The 23,101-nt window shown below is 36.5% G+C and overlaps 1 protein-coding gene across 4 annotated transcripts in view; it reads right to left on the bottom strand.

The window, feature by feature from the left end:
• The window catches only part of SNX24 (sorting nexin 24), a 132,458-nt gene that overhangs the window by 30,233 nt on the left and 79,124 nt on the right, over window positions 1-23,101 (bottom strand). For all 4 annotated transcript variants that reach the window (XM_036225887.1, XM_036225890.1, XM_036225888.1 and 1 more), the window contains one exon: window positions 19,924-20,028. In XM_036225887.1, coding sequence (XP_036081780.1) covers window positions 19,924-20,028 — 105 coding nt within the window. The remainder of the gene's footprint in view (window positions 1-19,923; window positions 20,029-23,101) is intronic.

Genomic DNA, 23,101 nt, shown 5'->3' on the forward strand with positions numbered 1-23,101 from the left:
GATAGTTAATCAATACCCGGCCTCTGCTCGCTAGGGCAAGCGGCGGGGGTACTCCGACTGTAACCTCTGAAATCCAGAGTGGGAGACATGGCTCTTTCAGGGAAGACTGTTTTTAGAAGGGAGCTCCATTACATTTACCCTCTAGATTCAATGGGAGAACACATTCCCATGGAATTAAATCAAAACACTAACATCAACAGGCTTGAATGTCACTGACTCAAGCCAGTCCTCTTCAAAGCTCAAGAAAAAGTAATTTTGGTTTATAAGCCTTTTAGAATCTCAAAGACAAATATTGGATGAGATCACTAGCGTGGACCTTTGGACAGCAACCCTTTCGGCTCTTTCTAAGCTCAGTCTTATTAAGTCTTGGTTTCCAATGTATTCATGTTTCAGGTGAACTCAGTTTTTCTTCTAAAAACAAACTGCTGTGGGAATTTCTTTTGCACAGTGTTTCTTTTAGTCATACCACCAGCTGCCTTATTATATTAAACCTCTTGACGATTGATTCAGGCAGAATACTTTTCTCCCAACAAAGAAAAGTATATCATTTCACAGATGCTACCGTATAAAAGTCCTCAGTTCAAGACTGTTTCCTATCAAAATACAAAGCACGAAAAAAATCTGGAGTTTTTTCCATGTTAACTAGGTCTCCTTAGCTGAATTGCAAAGTTTAGCATAGCAAAGGAATAATAAAAAAATAAGTTAGATATCTTTCCAGCAAGTCTAAAAAAGCAGTTTAATAGAAAGAAAATCATTGCCTCTGAAATAAGAATTGCCCTTGAGAAAGCTTTTCTTTTAGCTTGTTTTCAGATTTTCTGTAGACTATAAAAACGAGAAGTGTTACCTATTAATCGACTGTTTAGTTTTTCAGATAATTATCATAACACAGTTTAAAAACCTAACTTTTTTATTCCTTACCCTGATCTAATGAATTAAGCACACTTACATATACCTCTCTGATCATTAGATATAATCTGTGTTATCCAATAAACACATTTTGTCCTATTTTTTCACAAGTATACATAAATGTATTGTTAAAGATCTAAATAATACATGGGGAAAATGTGTAGCACTATTTAATATTTAGAAAGAAAATAAATAAATATTGTAAATCTTAATGGGATATCTTTAGTATGAACAACAACAAAAATGAAAAACTCTACTAGATTTCTATCCCTACATGTATGTATTCATTTCACATCAAAGACTATTATAAATACTTTTCTTTACAAAGTATTTAGCTGAGACTAAAATTTCTGTAAAGTTCTCCATTATAAAACAAACTGAATTATACAGCATCGATTGTGGGAAGTAATTTCCTTATGATATTCCTAGCTTCATACACTAGAACTCTCTATTTCCAGCTTTTATTCTAAAATTATCATTTAAAAACTGTATCTAATGCATCTACTCAGATTTTTAAAAAATGCTACATATATAACAATTTAAATATTTAAGTCAAATTACTGTGATGAAATTAATAACAACGCCATGACCATAGAAGTGCAGTAGCTCTGAGTCAATGACCCAACCAGCAGCAAGGGTATAATTTAAAGGCAGAAATTTCCAGTGCATGCACCGTTAGCCACAGTGAACCTGTTACTGCTCTAAAGGGAATTGTTTGCCTCTTATTAGATTTTCTACAGCACAGCCATAAGTGATAAATGTACTGCTGTACTCACTGTCAAGTTAATCAATGCTGCCAAAGTTTTGTTGACCTAACAGTAATCCATAAAGTAAGCAGCATTTTCTCCAGCCCTATGACATCTCAGTCCACAGAAGGGCTACGGATCCCAAAGCAGCTTCTCATCAGAAAGACTTGGGGTGGGGGTAGGGGGGAGGTGGACTGGAGCAAGAAGGCTGATAGGGTAGACGATGGGGCGATTTTAAAAATTAGCAGATATTATAAGTCCCTTGTCCTAATAAAAAAGCATTTAAGATCACAACCACACATACTGACACACACACACGCAGACACACACACATGCAAAACCCCTAAAATTGATGTTTAAAACAGTAATAAAATGAATAACTCTTCTGATGAAAGGTTCCTTCTACAACCCCTCTCTCTCACCTAAAAACAAAACAAATAAACAAATAATAACACCCAAAACAAATAAACAAACACCCAAACCTTCAAGAATCTCAAAGCAAAACTGCCCTTTCTAGCGCATGGTCTATGCCTGTCTACAGTTCAATGCACTGATCAAACCCAGCACAGGGCACCTGCACTAAGAATGGTGATGTGGACAAGAAAGCAAGCCCCAAATCTTGCTTCACTGTAAGGCAAAGCACGTGAAAGACAGGACCATTAGAAATAAAAGAAAGGAAACAACAGGAGAGGGAAAGTTGTCCTGCGAACAAACCGCTGCCATGCTTTCACAAGCAATTACAGACATATGAAATATGAATTGCAATTGATTTTTCTTCCTGGGGTCACTATACTCTGCGTTTTACGCACTCTAGGCATTTATTTGGGCAGCAAACTGACAAGTTTTGTAGAATGAGCAGTGTAATCTTTGCTCAGTCACGGGCACTTCATTGTGGCCTCTCATCCTTGACACTTGTCCCTCCCAAAAACTTACTGGCAAGGGCTTCCTTGATAAAGACGTGGAACAATGCAATTACCGGCTTAAAAAGCTGGCAGAAGCTGACCAGGGAATGTTTCACAACCTTTTGTGTGCCAGTGAAAAATAAATAGCATCCACCTGGAAGAATGACTGTCTTCCTCATACTTCTACAGCAAATTTTCTTATTTGGCTAGTGATCATACAGCAGGATTACTAAACTCGTGTGATTTGTCTTGCCAAAAAGAATAACGATAGAAAGTTGTGGTTGTGGGAATAAATAATACAGACTTCTTATACTTAAATGAGGCTTTAAAAAACTTCAACCATAAAAAGATCTTCTATTTGTGTTTTCTCTAACTCTGACTGATTACAAGATTTTCCTGAATTTTGGTCTTCACAGAGCTCTAAACTGTGAATGTTAATGATCATAAGCAAAGTATTACTTTAAAAATGTTTGTTTCTGGACAACTTCCCTTATTTCTTTCTGTATCAGTTTACAGGTGTTAGACCTCTCTCCTTATTAGTATATATAGAGTTACAGCATTCTTTTGAATTGCTATGAAGTATTTTATATAGCTTTCCACTGTATGCATATTCCAATATATTTTTAACCATTTCCCCCTTAATTGGGCATTTTTTATGATTATACTGCAATGAAATAAATGCCTTACATATAGCATAGCTCGATTATGCAAGGATAATTGTAGGATAAACTCAGAGAGGGAACTGCCAAATTGCTTTTCATAAAGGTTGCTACAATGGGCAGTCTCCTTAAAGGTATATGGGATGTTTATTCCTTACCAATGATGAGTACAAATGTTTTGTTTTAATCTTTGCAAATCTATAAGTAAATATGTTATCTCACTTTAATTTATGATTCTCTAATAAATATCTTTTTCTCCTGTTTACTGACTATTTATAATTATTTTCTAATGAATGAATTCTACAAATTTTACTATTGGATTATCTTCTTCCTAGTGATTTATAAAAGCTTTTTACATATTATGGGAATTAGCCCTTTGTCATACATATTGAACACATTTTTTTCAGTCTATTTGTCTTATGATTTGAATTTGTGGTGACTTTTTTGCTGTATAGATTTAAAAATTTTTTATGCAGCTAAACTTGAAATGTTGCACATATCAGATAATACAGAAATACCACTATCAACTCTGAGACTATGTCACTATGAAATACTGCATGATGAAAGTATTACTCACAGTCGGGTCTGAGATTATGTCCCAAACTATCACAAAGAAATAAAAATAAAAGAAAGTGTTAGGATAATATCAAATATTAAAACGGAATTATCTATCTGGCAGTTTTGGGACAGCAGTCAGGGTGGGTTGAGCTACAGTCGGGGGTGGCATGCAGGACTGGCGACCTGGGGTAGAGAAGAGCAGTATGCTAAGAGCTATACCAGAAGGTAAAATGTGACAGGATCATGGTGAACCGAGGTGCATTTGAGTTGAGAATATTGCATCAGGTGTGGAGAATCAAGAAAGGTCCCATGAAAGAGTGAGTATTGGAAATGAGCCTTGAAGGATGCTTTAATGAACAGGGCTGAGAAAGGGAATACACCAGATACAAGGTATGATACACAGGGATGGGCAGGAAGCTTGTATGGCTAGCGTCTAAGATACATGTCGAATACGGCTGGAATTCTGAACACCTGGCCTAAATATCACCATGTGATAGTTGACGGGAGCCATGAAATAGTATTTTGGTAGGTGGGTATGGTGCGATCAGAGATGAAGTTGAAAAGGAATATCCACATCAGGGTGAACTAGGGCAGCCAGAGCTAATGAGGAAACGACCATGACGGTGGTGGAGAAAAGGAACAAAGCACGAAACAATGACAATGGCAGAGGGGATGACAAACAGGAAAGCGCTTTGACTCATCACGAAAGCTTCTAGGGCACAATCATGGGACTATTTTTAGTGAAGAGAGTGATTTTATAAAGGAACCTAAGAATGACCTAGAATGGCCCAGATTTTTCTAAAATAGTACAAGAGAGGGTTCTGTGGGAAAAGTCTCCAACAGGGGTTGACAAGGCAAAGATGAGTAGTACTGGAAATAAAGAGCATGCTGGGTTCGACAGTGCTGAATTCAGTTGCATGTATGGAATACAAAGAAGGTCTCAGAGGGGCATGAGATATTCAGAGTTAGTTTCCTACCATGAAAGGTTTAAAATAACAGAGAGAGATGATCAGAGTTCCGAGATCAAATCCTTTGCTCAGATGTCACTGCCCTACACTCCTGTCCAAGTGAATGAGGGAGAAAAAGAGAAGATTTACTTGAGTATCTACTACATAAAAGGCACTACATGAAAGGACAAGAGACAATGACAAGTCATCTCAAATAGCGATGAGGGTTGGGGAACAGAGAAAATGGGATAAAAGCCACAATTCCCACCAAGGAAGTAAACATCTTCTGTGGAAAAAGAAAAACAAACAAACAAACAAACAAACAAACAAACACAATACCCATTCTGTAAATGGGAACAAGAAAAGTAGAGAAGGCAAAACCATGGAATGGTTAAAAAGTATCAGACCTTAACTGCATCGCCACAACTAGAATTCACTATGGATTCAGGTATGTATGGGTGAGGTTCTTCGACTGGCCTGAAAATAAGCCACCACTTATAGCCCACACGTAAGATAGGAGTTTACCCAAATTCTCATTTTGGAAAGGCCTTTTAAAATAAAACTTTGGAAATAGAGTACTTCATTTAATTGATTATAAATGAGTACTCACTTAAACCACATTGGCATGAATGGGGGATTCCACTGAAGATGGAGCAATGTGTTAGAGCAACGTCTCCCAAAAAGGGCAGAGCCCTCACCCTGCTATATACATATTTATTTAATTATACATGATATAAAGGTACTACCGAATTAATTATGTACTCTATAAAACACACGAATTTAATGTAAGATGAAAGAATATTTAAAACATATTTTATTTTATAGTTTTTATCAATGCTATAAAGAAAGTTTCTGTTATTAAAAATTATAGATAATGATATTTTAATCTGAGTAATGTGATTAAATATACTCTTAGATTGGAACAGTGACTGTTTTTCATTGTGTTTAAGAGTAACTGAAAATTCTGTTTATTTCATAAATATTTGGTTTTAATGACTGTTGAAAAAGGTATCTCACAAAAACAGCTGCACTTACTAAATCCTAACACTAATTTTTCCAGTTTTGCTCTCCAATAACACAAAGACTTTTTCAAGAGATTTGGCCAAGAAATTCTCTTTTCTTTCTTGATGTCACACAGTTGTTCTTATAGAACTGGAAAATGTTGCATTTAGAAAAATTTGGGTCTAAGACTCATTGAAATTCTGCTTGTAAAAGATTTTTTGAACACGCTAGAAAATTCTGTTTCTAGGTTTTAAGGAAGGTAGAGAGAATTTTAGGTCACACACATTAATTTTGGCAACAGAATCCCATCATGATAGAAACTGTTTTCGACATCCATTTTCAAAATGTCCTCTCTCAGACTTGTGTTCAAAAGTCACTTACTTCCCACTTTCCCACTTTCCCACTTGGTGTTCCAAGGGCCTTTAGTCAGAAGGGTCCACTTAAGTGAGGATTACAAAGGACTTGCAGGAGTCAACGGCAGCAACACCACCATGTTGCCATCTTCCTGCTGTTCGCTAAATGCTGAACTAGCATTTTCTAGTTTTCCCTTCAATCTGTGGATTCTCTACAGCAGCGGTCCCCAACCTTTCTTGCACCAGGGACCGGTGCTCCTATGAGAATCTAATGCCTGATGATCTGAGGTGGAGCTGAGGTGGTGATGCTGGCAAGGGGGAGCGGCTGCAGATCAAGAGGAAGTTTCGCTCGTTCGCCCACCTCTTGTTGTGCAGCCCAGTTCCTAACAGGACACGGACCAGTATCGGTCTGCAGCCTGGGGATTGGGGACCCCTGCTCTGCAGGATTCCTGTTAAGCCATGGGTGCCTTCTTCTGTGAGGTTTACTTGGGAGTAGATAATAGAACCCATGAGGTCACCTAATCAGCACCACGAACTGCAATAGGCTATAATGAACAAACAAGTGAGGGAGCCAAAGGCACGCCCCCTGGTTGTGGACCTCAGGCTGTCCTCTGTTTGGACTCATGAAAGGGCTGGTGTCAGTCTGAACAGCAATACCAATAAAGCTCGATTCACTTCTTCATCAGACAAAAAATAAATATAATTGAAAATGTCATGACTTCTTCCCATACCCAGTGGGTCACTGTGCACATGCCACCTTGGAGACTTGCTAGTGAGAAGGCCGCACGCATGCCTCAGGGAAAAGATTCCTACACTGGCGCTCTTCAAATCCTCTCCCTTGATGCGCAGGTTCTTTAAAAAGGTCAAACTGATCTGCACACTGGTTGCTACTATTTTTTTTTTTTTTACTGAGGAAAATGGAGGTACTTTACAGGTAGGCTTATGCATGTCATTCTATACAAAATGGCCCACAACTAGGCAGACTGACTTCAAATACCAGATGATGATGCTGACCTAGGATGGTGCTGAGGGCTGTGCACAGCAGAGTATCTGACCCAAAATAGGCCCTTAAAAGATGTTTATTTTATGGATTAATGAATAAAGGAGTCAATGGATGAAAGATTCCTGTAGAACTTCCTAGTGACAAACTTCATTGTTATGAAAATTTCTGCCTTGTATGGCCTCCAATAGCATTTTCAATTGGTCATTGTTTTAGCTGAATTAGTGAGATGGTTCCTGAAAGAATATTTTCTAATCAAATTTTCATGGCTAAATAATTAAGATTAGGCAATAATCCCTGTGGCTCCTTAGAGTCCTAGAGATATTCTGGGATTTGGGAAAAATAAGGACAAAATATGTATGCCCAATATGTCTTGGATCTGAGGACAGAATGATAGCTATTCTGTACGCCTATTCTATTTCAGGAAATGGATGATGATCTGTGTATAAGATCTCGTGCCATCCTCATTAACAGCTCTACAGAAAAGGTGACTAGTGCTCAGAGGTTAATTAATTTCCATAGTTTAGACAGCAATGAGTGGAAGTTCAGGTCTCCAAATTCACACTCGCCTGATGCCAGGCCACATACCTCTATTCCAGCCCTCTGCTACTGCCTGTGTACCCCAATCTGCCACCAGCCTCTATAGCCTGAAAGCCAAATTCGGCCTGCTGCCTAGTTTTGTAAATAAAGTTTTATTAGAACACCTCTACTTTGTTTACTGATCATCTATAGCAGCTTTCCCACAATGGCAAGGTTCAGTGGTGTGACAGAGACATATGGCCCACTTAACCTAAACTATTTATACCTCGTCTTGTACAGAAAAATTTGCTGACTCTTGCCTATTATAGACATGCTTGTGTTTACAACTCTATCTCTTCCGGTTGGAGGGACAAGGCACATTTCTCTTTAAGCCCATTTACTTTCTCCTATCCAAATTCAAGAGTTAATTTTGGTTTAGAATATATTAAAAGTCCTTCTCATATGACTTGAGATTTGGAAAAGCAGATTGTTTTTGGTCCTAAAAATCATAAGCAATATGGTAACATTTAATTGATTTTCTTTTTTGAATGGCCAGAAAGTACAAATGACAGTTACCATGCCAAAAATTGTCAAAAATCATTAACAAGGTTGGTTCACTTCACCTATTTTAAGAAATCTGGAACTAATTGCTCTCAATTAATCTGCTCCACTCTCTGATCGCTTATTTATCAGATTGAGAAAGATAGATTTAATAGTGCTTGCTTGAAAACCAGTTCTTTAATTGGAAACACCACAGCATTTAGCTCACTTTGTACTCCAGCAATTAAGAACAATTTAGAAAAGTGTTGTTGATTTTTTTTTTTTTTACACTATTGTCTCCTTGATTAGATTTCCGAAGACCCAGACAAAACAAATGACAATACTAGCTAGCACTATTGGTACAAATAAAAGCCCAACAGCCAGATTAGTTACTATGAGAAATGTGAGCCATCCTCATCCATTTCGTCAGTGTCTTACATTTATTTCCCTGTATCCTTGCCTCCTGTGTAGGTAAGTGGCAATACCTCTTATAAAAGGCATCATTTTGTACCCGCCTTTATACAATTATCTTTTCTCCAAATAAGTCAAATCAACAGAAGAAATTATTTTTCTTGATTAAGCACCCACATTTCTCTTGAGAGAGAACAAAACAAACAATTAATCTTTCCTTATTTGTTCTTAGAAGTCCCTGCCTCCTTAAACGCAGGCTATCCAGGTACCTGTGGCAGCCAGTCGGCAGCAATTAGGCCTGAGGAGAAAATGAATGGACTGCAGGCTGAGGGCCTAATCTGCTGAGAGGCTGTGTGAAAGGGCAAGGTTATACTAGGAAAATTCCCTTGTTGTCGGAACACTGTTCAAAATTACTACCTGACTTCAGCATAATTAACCAGGCTTGGGAATTTATATGAACTAAGTAATTGGAAAGAATTAGCAAGAGATATGTACATTAATCTTTACCAGTTACACAGTGTTTAATGAAATTAAGGGTCTGGTGCTCATTCTTGCCTTGCTTAGTTTGCACACTTGCTAATTCACCTGTAGAATGAGGAGAATCTGCCATAGGAAGATTAAAACAAAAAATTCAAGGGAGAAAACTAGAAACCACATGTAAACTCAAAGACAGGCTCTCAGTTAAATAAACTATAATACATCCTTAGGATAGACCATTATAGAGCCTTATTAAAATTGTTTTAGAACAGAATCTATCTATTAGAGATATATACTGAAATATCTACGGATGAAAATAAAATATCTGGGAGTCTTCAAAATAATATGGAAGTGTGGGAATGTATGTGAAATAAGATTGCTCCTGAATTGATCATTGTTGAAGCTGGATGATGTGTATCTGGGATTTTATTATTTCATTTTTCATATGTTAAAAAAGTTCAGACATTAAAAAAATCTTTGTCTTCGACGACTATTTAATATATGGTAAATGTTTGTAATATGTTTTTAAATGAAAACAGGAGTTTGTAAAGTATTATAGATGATGTAATAAAAATTGTAAAATATGTGATTAAAGATACATATAGGAAAAAGATAAAAGAAACACACTATAATTTTAATATGTCTAAGTAATAGTTTCTCAGTCTCACCACTATTAACATTTTGGGCCAAATTACTGTTTGTTGAGGCCTGTTATGTGCACTATAGGATGTTTAGCAGCACCCCAATCTCTGTCCACTGGATGCTAATACCATCCCCATCCTCAACCATGACAACCAAAATGTCTCTATGCATTTCCAAATGTCCCCTGCAAGGTGTAATGGCCCAACTTCAGAAGCAGTGGTTTACATGGAAGAATTACAGAAAATTATTTTTTATTCTTTGCAGTTTTCAAAGTTGTTGAATAGAACTTATGTATAAATCAGAACAATGACAAAAATATGATTATACTAAAATATACGTTAACCTGCTAGGAGAGAAATTTGCCTGTGAAGAAGTAGACTACTTATATCAGAAATCATAGAATATATATGTAGTGATCTTCCCTTGATTAAACTAAAGTCATCAACTAAAAGTGAACCTCCCTATAAAAGCCAGTTTTTTTAAAACTCGCAAGTCCATCACACACAAATCTGATAAAATACAAATCAAAACTATCTCAAGAATAATGTCGGGCATTCAAAAATCTTCTCTGAATGAAAACTGTGCTGTTAAAGAGAGACTCAAGCCCACTATAGCCACCTTAAAGGAACTGATATTCACGGAAATATAATGCTAGCTCAAGGTGTTAAGTTTTTATCAGATAAAACCACCTACTTTTTAAGGTAAGTTTGAATATGAAGAAAAAGTAATACGTGTTCTTTCTCTCCATATAAATGAAATGTCATCACTAACTACCTGTTTCTAGAAGGGGCTTTGAGCTGGCTTTCCAGAAATGAGAGCAGGTCTATATATTCTCACCATATATCTCACAGTCCTCTCTCTAGAAACGGCATGCAGCCAGGACCCCTGCCAACAAAAGCACAATCAGTTTTTACAGGAGAATTTAACTCAAAATATTAATTTATTAACGTGGAGCTCTAGGTCATTGAACCTCAGTTAGTGACTATTGAGAGTATTTTTTAAAATCAGTACAGATGACACTCAGGTGGTCAACATTTGATAAAACATAGGCTTAAGACTCCCAAAGTTTAAAATTTTAATCCTGATCAAAGCTTTGGCGTCATTGTACACTGGAACATATAGTATATTTCTATTCTCTTTCTTTCTTTCTTTCTTTCTTTCTGTCGCATAGATCCCTCTCATGAAATGATAAACATTCTTGAGATTCCTAAAGCTTTTCCAATTGCCATTACTAATTTCACTTCCACTGACCTATATTACCTGTAAAAGCTTATTATCCATAGCTCTGATGTTCAGGCTTCTACCAGGCTCATCCACCCAAAGTGAACAAAAATGCAACATCTGAATTTTTAAAAATTCAGGTTTATTTCCTTAAAAGAAAAGTGTACTGTTTTCTTTTAAAAAAAAATGTGTGTGTATGTATATATATATATATATATATATATATATATATATACACACATACACACACACGCATATATATCACTGATTTCACAAGGTTAAAAAAATTTTTCTACTCTAAAACGTATTTTAAATGAAGTATATGCCATCTTGAGATTAACAGGAAGTTCGCAAATCACAGAGAAAAATAAAATGCATCTGACATTAAGCAGCAAAATTCTTTATAATTAAAATGCAAACCTTTAAAATATATAATGAGAAGAACTATCATACCTTGTCCTTGGCTGATTACTTGCAGCATTCATAAAGTGTTTTTAACTTAGCATAGAAGAGTCTTCTGGAACTACCATAAAACGTAGGAATCTATAGGTCACTGCCTACAAAGACTAAATTCAGAAAACAGACTTCTAAAGTGTTTTTTTCTTCACATCTTGCCAATTATTTCACCAATTATGATGACAAACTTGTCTGCCAAATTCTGGATAAATGGTTAGGGTTTTCCTGTATGGAAAACCAACCACTGAAACAGGGTTATAGGATTTCTAACCAGGCACAACAGAAACATGTATGCACAACAGAATCCGAAAACACTTGCTAGCAATGATGGATTTAAGTTATTAACAGATCAAAAAGAGATGGATGGTGGTTTGCTTTTCTTAATCTACATCATCATCTAGATCTATTTAAAGATATGTGGTGCACTAACAAACTTGGTTAAGGTTTCGATAAAATCAGTAAAAAAAAAGTCTGACCCTGTTACATTGAGTCTGTATCGATCAATAAAATCACTTGTACAAGGAAAGTACTGTTAAGTACTGACAATCCCAGCCATTAATATTATTTAACACACTGTTCACAATCTTTAACGAGAACAAAGAACAGTTTGTCTCATGTTATAAACAGACCTTCACATATACTGTTACTTCTATAGGCTTCCACAGTGCTTTTTTGAAGTCAAACTGTACATCCCTCTTTCACCAATATACTGCCCCCCTCAAAAAAAATTAGGTCTTGTTCTTTATTTCAGTTGCAGTTGAAAGGCGGTGTTTTGTAAGAAGTGAAGCTGCCAATCTATCACTTCTTAATCTGTGAAATTAAACTCAAAATTCTAAGGACCTGAGCTATAAGGGATAAGGTGGCCACGGGGGAAGCATGAGGCTTCTCTGCCACACTTCAAGTTTACTCAGCTTCATTAAGGCCTTTACCTTGTCAGGAATAGATTAAAAGAGAAATTTTCAATTACTTCTCAGCCAGAATTGGAAGCCGAGAAACAGATATATGTGTCTGACTTAAAAACCATGAAAATGGAAAGTGGAGGAAAAAAAAAAAGATAAAAATATCCTATATAAGAAAGGTTTTACCTTTATAAATACCTATGATTATATGAGTGATACGAATAACGAGAAAACTTTTTTAAGAAGTAAAACTTAGAGATAATTATAATTTTAAGATTTTAAATAGAAACCTGTTCTACACTTAACCTTTGCAGTTCTGACTACTCGCAATCCCAGCAGCGTACGATATGCAGTCGTTTGCAATTTTGCTGAGATAAGCAAGAGGGAGCCCCTTCTCTAGTAAGTGAACCTTGAAAATGTTCTACATCTGAATCTCAGTTCAGTTTAATTTAGTCTGTTATTCTCAGCTCAATTACGCCTACCCTACGATTCTCATGGAGTGATTAAAAACAAAAGACAAAACTTTGGGGGTCTGTACAGGACTTGGAGAAAGGGCCTCCTTAAAGAATATTAATTACTAGTACTCTTTAAAGAAATAAAGATGAAAATACATCTTTAAAAAACGGCTCTTGGATTAAAATAGACATTTTAGGTAATGTGGAAGTAAAATGTCAACTTTCTAAGTGGTTTACAGTCATTAAAAACAAGTCCACGAATATACTCTAGTGTGGAAGTAAGAAAATGTGGTTCACAAAATGGTTTAAGGGCACGTTCCAACTAGTACCAAAATTGCCTATTAAGTTAGAGAATTCTTCCAAGAAAACAGCATGGTGGTACCAGGCATGCCTGCCTGACACGTAACGACCATGTGATTCTGGAGGTAACGGAGATGTTTAAGAATCTTCATGTAGCAACAGGTGATGAGGCAGCAGAGCAACTGTTTACTCAACAATTTTCAAAATAAAGCACGATTCTAGCATTTTAAAAGCAGTTTCCGTTGCATAATGGGGAAGGGGACCAAGCTGCTGCAGAATCTTTAGGAAAATAAAGAGGCTAGAAGAAGAGGAAGAATACAGGTGAGAAAATATGCCCAGTGGAAACAGGAGGGCAGGCTACTGTAGAAGACAATGTCTTGTTAACCACAGGAGCCTGGGGGTGGTGGTTGAAAGGGTCAAAGACAGACACAGAGACTCTGTTATTCTGTGAACACCAAGACATTAAGCCTGTGTAATAATAATAATAATAATAATAATAATAATAATAATAATAAAATGTTTAGGTTATGATGCAACCTCTTTGGGGACTATCTTGCATTTTATAAAGGTGTAAGCTCCAGTTTGGCCTGAGTTCAAATACACTATATGTTTGACCTGTCACCTGCTATCATAGGTGGACCCTAACAGAGGATCCTGCATACCCACATTCCCACCCCTAAATGAACGGGATATGAAATCCATTTTAATTTGGGAAGCAAATATTGTCAAATAATATCTTATCATCAATAAACTACTTAAAGTTGTTTCCCAAACCTCACCATGTTTGAAGAATGTATTACAGGGAAGTATGCATGTCACAGCCCACCAAAGTCTCCAGTGTAGATGCTGGTAATATCCAGCTAACCGTGAAGAGTGATTTAATCCTTGAACACTCACTGGGGCTCACATTTTCTTGGAAAGGAATCTTGAGAATCCTAAAAATGCTATATATATATATATGTATATATATATATGAAAAAATTTTAATTCATCACTTGAGGTGCTAAGAAAGTATTGAATCTACAGCAGCCTTAAATTGAATATAAACAGAAATCCTGATAGATAAGCAAGTACCAAAGCCTTCTCTGTCCCGTGGACAAGTCATGTACCCTAAAGAGTGAGCTCCTGAAGGATACATCCTCAAGAGAAAGAAGAATGAGAAATAAACCCCTTCACACGTTTGTAACCTTAATTAATGCCTTTTGTGGGACCCAAAAACTCTTCAGGTTAAGAAGTCTCAGTTGACAGTGTTCCTAGGTGATTGGCAAAAACAAATACAAATTCTCTCTGTAAATTCAGTTTACTCTTGGGCATAAAAAAAAAAAATTCCTGAAGATAAAGGTACAAGGAAATTGATTAGCCAACCAAAAATACGAGACAACAACAAAATGTAAATAAACAAAACACACACACACACACACAAACACACACACACACAATGAAGAAAGAAAGCGTTAAGAGCAAGCATCTGCAGAAACAACAGATAGTCAACTTAGACCTGTGATGACATTGGTAATCATAATTAGCAGACTCAGAATAAAAATAGAATAGAAAATGAAGAAAAGGCAACATTCAAAGATATGATACCTCAGCATTTTCCAGACATATTGAAAGGCATCTACATTCAGATTCAGGGAGCACGCGCACGCGCGCACACACACACACACAAATACTCGAAAATATAAATTAAAAAACTACATCAAGATACAGAAAAGCTATGGAAATAAAGTTCTACAGCAAAAAAAAAAAAAATAATAACACCAAAGATAAAAAGATAATAAAAGATTCAGGAGAAAAATGACAGATTACTTTCAAAAGGTACAAAATTAGGCATTTCTAGCTATTTGTAAGAATTGATATGACTTTTATTTTTGTTTCATGCCTTCCAAAAACAAAGGAAAAAATCTGTATCTTTTAAAAACAGAGTCAAATTCTTTCTATCTTATGATTACCACATGGATCCACTAGTTTCTTATTTTAATATATATTATGGAATCATTGTGATCTTATTTTTCCTCTACCTTGTAACATTTGTTTTTGCTACTTCTTGATCCTAAGTATCATTTCATCATTACTCATCAATTATTCCCAACTATGCTATGAAAATAGTAAAATAAGAAAATTGAAGAATTATGGAATCGTCCAGAAGGATAATGCAATGATAATCATTACATTCCTCTTCAGTTTTCTTATTGTGTTGCCCAAAGTACTCATCATTTTTTAAATAAGTCTGGAATCATCATCTTTAAATTTTTTTTTCTAAAGTTTTCATTGAACACAGTTAAATATTCAGGAATTTTCATCTTCTATCCAAAATGGTAAATAAATAAAATGACAGAGGAAAGGTCTTCACTGTGATTTTAAGCCTCAGACAATGACTGCAGAAACAGAGAACACCCTAGACCATCACTGTCCAACAGAAATATAATGTAAGCCACATGTGTACTTTGTAATAGTTTTCAATGTACATTTAACATTTAAGATTTTTAGTAGCCATAATTTAAAAAGTAAAAAGAAATGAAAGTAATTTTAATAATATATTTTAACCCAATATATACAAAATATTATATGTAATTCTTATAAAAATTGAGGCATTTTACATCCTTTTTGTACTAAGGTTTTGAAATCTGTATACATTTTACATTTATATAACATCTTGATTCATACTAGCCCTTTCAAATGTTCCTTCGCCACACGTGACTAGTGGCTTCAATCATGTACAACTAAACTGGTTGCATAAGTAAATTCTCAGATCATGAGGCTTCAGATCATATTGAAAATAAATTTTCTCAAACTCAGGAATCAATGAGGAAAATGAGAAAAGAAACAAGGTATTCTTTGGAACGGCTCATTCGATAGGAAGAACTTTACCATCCATTTTGCATCGAGCACATGGACCACTTCATTTTGCTAAAAAAACATAAAACAGTACTCTTTCATGTTTTATGTTTGTGCACCAAGAATTATTTGACAAATGCTTTATTTTACTCAACAAAACCAAATGCAAAGGTGAGTGGAAGGAAACAGATGATGTAGAAATTAAAAAAATTCATTTCGTCTTTCTAGTTGGTTTTGTAACTCTAAAAATGAAAATATTTTGCAGTTATGCAGCAAAGATATTAGCACTAGGATACTTGTAAAAGGAACAATCAGAACACAAATGAGTTTCTAGAATTAGTTGTGTTATCTAACTGAAAACATTCAGTAGCTGCTCTCTCTAGTTGGGACACTGTTCCAATAAAGTACAGACACAAAAACTCTCCAGCAAAAGACATTTTGCATACGTCATTTGTTCCATTTGTTACAATAATGTGAAATTTCTCTTTCTGAGGCAGGTACCCATATCTTATGTCACTTACTTCAGAACAACAGTTGTTTATGTTTTCACCTTTTTTATAAGGAGTGAACAGTAATTAAATGCACATTGAGTATTGGGAGCTAAACAACTCACAGAAGTCACGACTAAGGATAATCTAAGCTAATATAAATTCTGTTGACACCTTATTGATTGTCTTTCATTCAGTTTGAGATCTTGGTTTTTGATCCAGTGAGTGATTCTGGTTGCAACCTGGACATTTTTGCATTATGTTCTGTAACTCTGGATCTCATTTCAACATTCTGTTTCGGCTGGCTTTCGCTGACATTACTCAGTCTGGAGAAGGTGGGGAAGAGCGGATGCCCGATTTGGCCTTCATGGACACAGCGTGGGAGGGGTGCTCCTCAGTACTGCTGAGGTGATGGGAGTTCCAGCTCCCCATGTGGTCTCCGCTGACTCCTTGGAAGGGGGCACATTGCTGCCTCCCACCTCCACCACATGCTCTCATGGCTGAGTCAGGACTACTGGTTCTCACTCTCTGTTGCATCTATTTGCACACTCCGAGAACATTTCATCTTCCAGAAAGTTTCTAAAAATTTTCTTCCTTTGATGAGCCCCTCTTTTCCTTGCCCATCTACTACTTAACTGTTAGAGTTTATTCCTTAAGTCCTTATACTTTTAGCGGGATCTTACGAAAGATGGGAAGTCATCTCAATAGGGAGATAAAACTATTATATAAACCATGTTTGATGGTAAAATCAGTTTGGGAATCCCAATTAATTTATTCTTAAGATTTTTGCTTCTATGCAGATGACAAAATAGGAAACATACACACTCACTGTTTTCGTAGGATTCTAAGTATTTAAGTCAAGACTTAAAGAATCAGCAACCCATTGATCTATCAAAGGAGTTGGGGGTAGAAGAGTCAGTTAAATTGTGATAGTGTCTGATTATAAAGTCTTTTCCTTTACTATTATCGTTATTATATTCCTAAGTAAAATTACGTGTCAAGGCTGAAAAATTTCTCTTGACTTGGAAAATCTACAATGCATAATGAAAACAGCCTAACTAATATACTCCAGGTAGTGATGCAAGTTTCTTTACCCCACTGGACCTCAGTTTCTCCATCTCTCTAAAATAAAAGAGCAGTGTGGGGCACTTTAGGAAACGTGCGTGTTACACCCACCCGCTGTCCAAAAGGTAGTAGCAGCTCCTTGGGTAAGAGGAAGAACTGTTTTCCCTGGCCCCCTCAAGAGCTAATCTGCCTGTTTTATGGGTAGGAAACTGAGGCCACAGGGATGATCATGAACATAAATGCAGGGCAGGATGCAAGCTGGACTAGATAATGTCTAAGTTCCTTGTGAGCTGAAGATGCTCTGGCATTGGGGTATTAATACTTTCTCAGGTTTACTGGGCCAGAAAAGGTCTGTTCTGGCCAGCTCATGCCCAGATGGGTTACCTGTGGGATGGTGCCTGCTGAGAAGAGCAGGTGACACTTACACCCTGGAGTTCAGACTCAAATTTAAGTCCTGAGGGCGAGTGGGAATCTGGAGTTACACCTGCGAGTAGAAGGAACAGTCTCTTCTAGAGGCTTCAACACCAAAAGTTATCAAGAAATGACACCTTACCCAGGATTTCCATTTCACTTGGGATCGATAAAGCATTCACATTCATCCTTGCAACTTCCACCTAGCCACTATTGCCTGCAAATAGAATTCCGTGGAGAAGGGAGAAGAGAAAGCTCCTTTGAACTCCTGGGGACTGAACTGACAACAAACTGAATATTAAATGCACAACAGGAAACAAACCCTCTCAGTCTTTCAACCACATCTTTCAAGCTCTATTTCTGAGACTAGAAAATTCTAAGCTCAATTTGAGTGTCACTGTAAACTCCTCTCTGTGCCAGATGACTTTATCCACATATTTATATACAAAGCACAAACAACTTAAAATGTTTACACTGAGTAGTAATGGAAGTCATGTGTCAAGTATAATGGGAGGAAAAGAGTAAAGCTTCTTTAGAACTAAAGCTTGAAGATACACAATATCTATGGAAAATCTGCCTTCCAAATAAGAATACATTGTTTACCTATACCATTTAATTATAGAGAGCATGCATTTTTATCCTTTGCATACAATGTCTGAAGTTTTGTTTTTTTAGGGTTTTTTTTTTTTTTTGGTTTGGTTTTGCTCTGCAGTGTTGCCTGAAGCTCTGGATGTCTCTTAGCTGCATTACACAGAGTCTCAAAGGACATGGCCACACACTTCCCTGTCACTTGTGGTCCCCGTTTCCTTTAATCTCCCACTCCCAGGGAGAGGCAGTGAAGGAGCCACCACCATGTCTGAAGTGGGAAGAGCAAAAGCAGTAGAGAAAGCCCTCCTCAGATGTTCTCAGGGCTGCCAGCATGTCAGCTTTCCTACTTGAGCATTGTAAAGACCAGGAAAATTTACAGGAGGCTAGGATGGACTCTTGGCATTTTTCCACTGGGAGAGAGTCCTTTGAATTTATCACTAAGTACAAGCCTTTGCAGACAGCTTCTCCTCAGCTTCTAATCATCAGTGATTCAGGCATAGCCACTCAGGAAAGCTCTGTAGAGAAAAGAGTATGCTGGCTTCACGTAGTCCAGAGCTGCCCTCCTAAATAGAATCCACCCTAGGGCTAATGCTAAAGGGGTCAGAAAGATATCAATGGAAGCACACAGTCATGGCAGCCAATTTTTTTTGTTGTAACATGTCATTGATCATCATGTTGAATCTATAACTCTTAGGTGAAGTCCAGCTTTTTATTTTTTTGAGAGCCAAGATTCCCTGACACCTCCCTCTCACAGCACCTCAATCATTCTCATGCATCAGCCTCTCAAATGGAATCGGGTGTCCTCTCTGAACACAAGGCTTCCATATGCCATACCAACCTCATCTCAGCACTCGCCCTGAGCAGTGAGTGCTCTTTGGATAACAATCACTACACCGAACAGTCAGTCACCTGAGGCCTCCAGCCTTTTTCATTTTAAAACTTAGAGAAGCTACATTTTCCATTTGCTTATTCTGTCACTTGGCAGAGAGAGTATTTTTGTCTATCTTACTTAAATAGTTCTTTTTGCAACTCTCAGTAGCAGAAAAGACAATCCTAATTCCTCTTAAAACCATAAATTCTAATTTTCAAAGAAGGTGGCACTTCATCAGAGGCAATTTTTATACACTAATTCTCATTTTGATTCCATAGATATGCTAGTCAGTCCCACTGCAAATGCAGTTTCTCTCACTATCTCCCCAAAACCCAAAATCTAAATGCTATGAGGAAACAATACATCTTGGAGGGGAAAACAAAAAACAAAAACAAAGTAATTTGTAGAGTTGATTTAAAAAATGGACAGACCCTTTCTATATCAGTTTTCACCTTTATACTGAATTTTCACTTCCCTGATCCACATAATCAGTTTTAAAGAGAAGCTAAATAGAAGCTGAAAGAACCGACAACATATTTATAATTTTAATCTAGAATGTTTAGTTGCTTGATATATTTTGTACCTCACCCATAAGTTCTGAGAAAAAATATTGAGATATATGACTATTTAAACTATATTATATTCATTGAGGATCTGAACATATCTTACCTGTAAATATGTTTCCAAACCCTGTCGTCGTTGTTCCAAGACTTTTGGGACCCAATTCCTCACGTGTTTAGAAGGGATTTCTGGGGTTTTAATACATTTCTTAAGCTATAAAGATAGAAATAGAAAAAAAATGTATCTTAATTACAAAGACATTATTTTGGAGGAAAAACCCCTAATAAGAAAGTGAAACACCACAATCGCCAATAAAAAGATAGAGGAAAATATAGTAACACTAAAATTTTGACCCAAAATTCTTCACATAGCTGTCTGTCTTAAATGTTCAGATTTTAGAAGTTTTATGTTTTGGGTAGTTGCTGTTATTGTTGTACATTGTCTGGTATTTCAGACCGGAATTATTATTATTTTTTTTTAAATTACGAGTTTAATAAAGGAATTATAAAGGAAATAAAAAAGTTCACAATTTCCAAAATCAACTAATACAATGAAATTTTGGTTGGATGAAGTACTTTTCTGATGAAATATTTCCACATATTTTTTACATAAAAAAGCAAAATGAAATACAATTGTTTATAATTATCTTTCTTGGAAATGAACTAGAAAACACCAGTTGGAGAGTCTTTTGAAAGTTTTATAACAAATTGAACTAAAAAACAAAAGAGACTTATCCTTTCAGCAGCATTTTGTTGATAAAAACTGAAATGATGGTTCTCAGCTAAGCCTTTTGGGGCAGCCATTTTAAGGGACTACATAAATGAAGAAAAATGCAATTGCAAGTTTAATTAGAGCTACCTGTAGTAGACTTTCCTACCACGTTCACATCCTAAACCTGTGAATATTAGTTTACTTAGCAAATAAACTACTTTGCATATCTGATTAAATTAGGGGTCTTACAATGGAGAGGTTATCCTAGATTATCCAGGATCCTTATGAGAAGGAGGCCAGAGGGTCTGAGAAAATTTGGAAGTAGATGGCTTTGACAACGGAGGAAGGACCATGAGCTCAGGTGAACGTTAGAAGCGAGAAATGGGAAGAGAATGTATTCTCCCCTACATCTTGATTTTAGCCTGGCCAAACTCATTTTGGACTTCTGACCTCAAGAATTACAACAAATTTTGTTTTAAACCACTAAATTTGTGTTAATATGTTACAGTAGCAATAGGAACTGCCCCTAAAATGGAATGAATTTTAACATTCTAATTAAAAACTTTAAAAACCTACTGAGTTTGCTGCTTTACTACACATACAAAGAAAGAGCATAATAATCTCTGAGAACATGCACAGTTAAACTCCAGCAGCTAAAACTATAAAAAAAATTCTTCCCATACATAAGGATATATTCATCATTAACCATTTTAGGCTGAAATTTGTTGCATGCCATGAAAAAGATGCGGCCTTTGTACACTTCAAAAAAAAATCAGCACCTCTAGTTCAAGACACTAGAAGACACCCCAAATCTATTTTTCTTGTCCTCATCAACGGAACTCCTATATTGAGAATAAAAACATATTCTGCTAAATTTAGCTAAAGAGTGAAATTTTCCAAACTCCCTTGCAGAGATTGGAAGGCAAAGGTAATCAGAAGTCACTGAGAAGGGTTTTCTATAAAAATTCTTTGAAAGTGGAGCCAACTCAGATGGCCTGCGCTTTCTATCTTATCCCCCTTTCACCTGCTTCCTGCCTCGAATGTGACCATGATGGCTGGAACGCCATGACCATATGCCACCACGAGGCAACTTTGAGGATGGAAGCCAGATGTTCCAGATGATTGAGCAGAAAGAAAGAAGGAGCCAGTGTGCCTGACGGCCTCCCAGAGCTGCCACACGCCCCAGGACTGCCTACCTCCAGACTCCAGAAGTATGAAAAAATTACCCATCCTCATCTTCTTTTTAAGGTTGCTAGTATTTGGATTTTCCGTTTTATGTACTTGAATTTAATCCTGGTAGACATTTAAAAAGAAAAAAGAAACAAAGCCAAAGGGAATAGGACACAGAACAATGAGTAGAACAGAGCAGAAAGGAAGTGAAAGATTAACAAGTTTTTAAAAGACAGAAAGCAGGAGATTCCAATGAAAAATACAGAGCAGAGGAAGCCCCAGCCCAGACAACCTGAGGAAGGACCACTGGGCTCAGGATTGGCATAAGGGATTAGACCATGCCACAGCCTGTACCAGAGGACACTCTACCCTTACCCACCACAGCAGAGTGACTAGTAGCCTGGTTTTATCCCTGGCACACATACTCTACTCCATTAAAAAAATGGTCAATGTCCCCAGAGAAAATAAATGAAGAGTTTGGGTTGAACAAGGATGTCTGCCATCCTAGTCATGGGGGTCCACAACCTAATTGCTGGCTCTCTCCCCTCATTCCCTGTAATGAGGCCCTTTAGTAGACTAACACCTTACAGAAGGACCAGACTTATGTACCCAAAGCAGAGGAACCAATAACAAATACCCAGAATAATTAATCTAGTTGGGTGAATAATCAAGGATCACTTTTGTAGGAAAGGCAGCACTATGAAAGAGAAAGAACAAGAAAAACAAATGGAACAACTAATCCTAAAGGAAACAGATAAAACAAATAACAGAAGGGAACTTTAAAATTTGTATTAGAGTCTGCTGAGAGATTTGAGAATATATTGCTTCTATAAAACAAGAACAGGTTGCTATGAAAAAGAAACAATCAGAGAAGAAAGCTTTTGTGAATTTAAAATATGACAGAAATATATAGAAATATAAAGAAATTAACAGAGGTAGAATATAAAATCATAGGTCTCTCAAAGTGTAGAATTTAAAAAATGAGAGAAAAGGTAGGTGAAAAAAATAAAACACATATCGGATTAACCAAGGAGATTTAATATAAAATTAATGAACCTTCCATAAAGAATAAGAGAGATTCTAAAAGAATAAAAAAATAATTTTATGTGATTTCATTTATATCTTCAGATTAAGAACCCATCGCATACCAGCATAATATATTAAAAAAGACCCATACTTACTGACATTTATCTTTTGAGGTTGGAGAATATCAAGGACAGAGAGAAGACAGAGATAAAAACATTAGGTGGCAAAGGAAGGAAGCAGAACTGCAATGGCAGCTGACTTCTTCTCATCAGCAGCAGCGAATGCCAGATCAATGCTTCAAAGATCTAATTTGAAAATGGATTTCTATAACTAGGCACACCATCAATCAAGTGTGAGAGAACAAATGCATTCCCAGACA

Source organism: Rousettus aegyptiacus, unplaced genomic scaffold, assembly GCF_014176215.1.
Source record: "Rousettus aegyptiacus isolate mRouAeg1 unplaced genomic scaffold, mRouAeg1.p scaffold_m13_p_8, whole genome shotgun sequence".
Classification (NCBI taxonomy): Eukaryota; Metazoa; Chordata; class Mammalia; order Chiroptera; family Pteropodidae; genus Rousettus; species Rousettus aegyptiacus.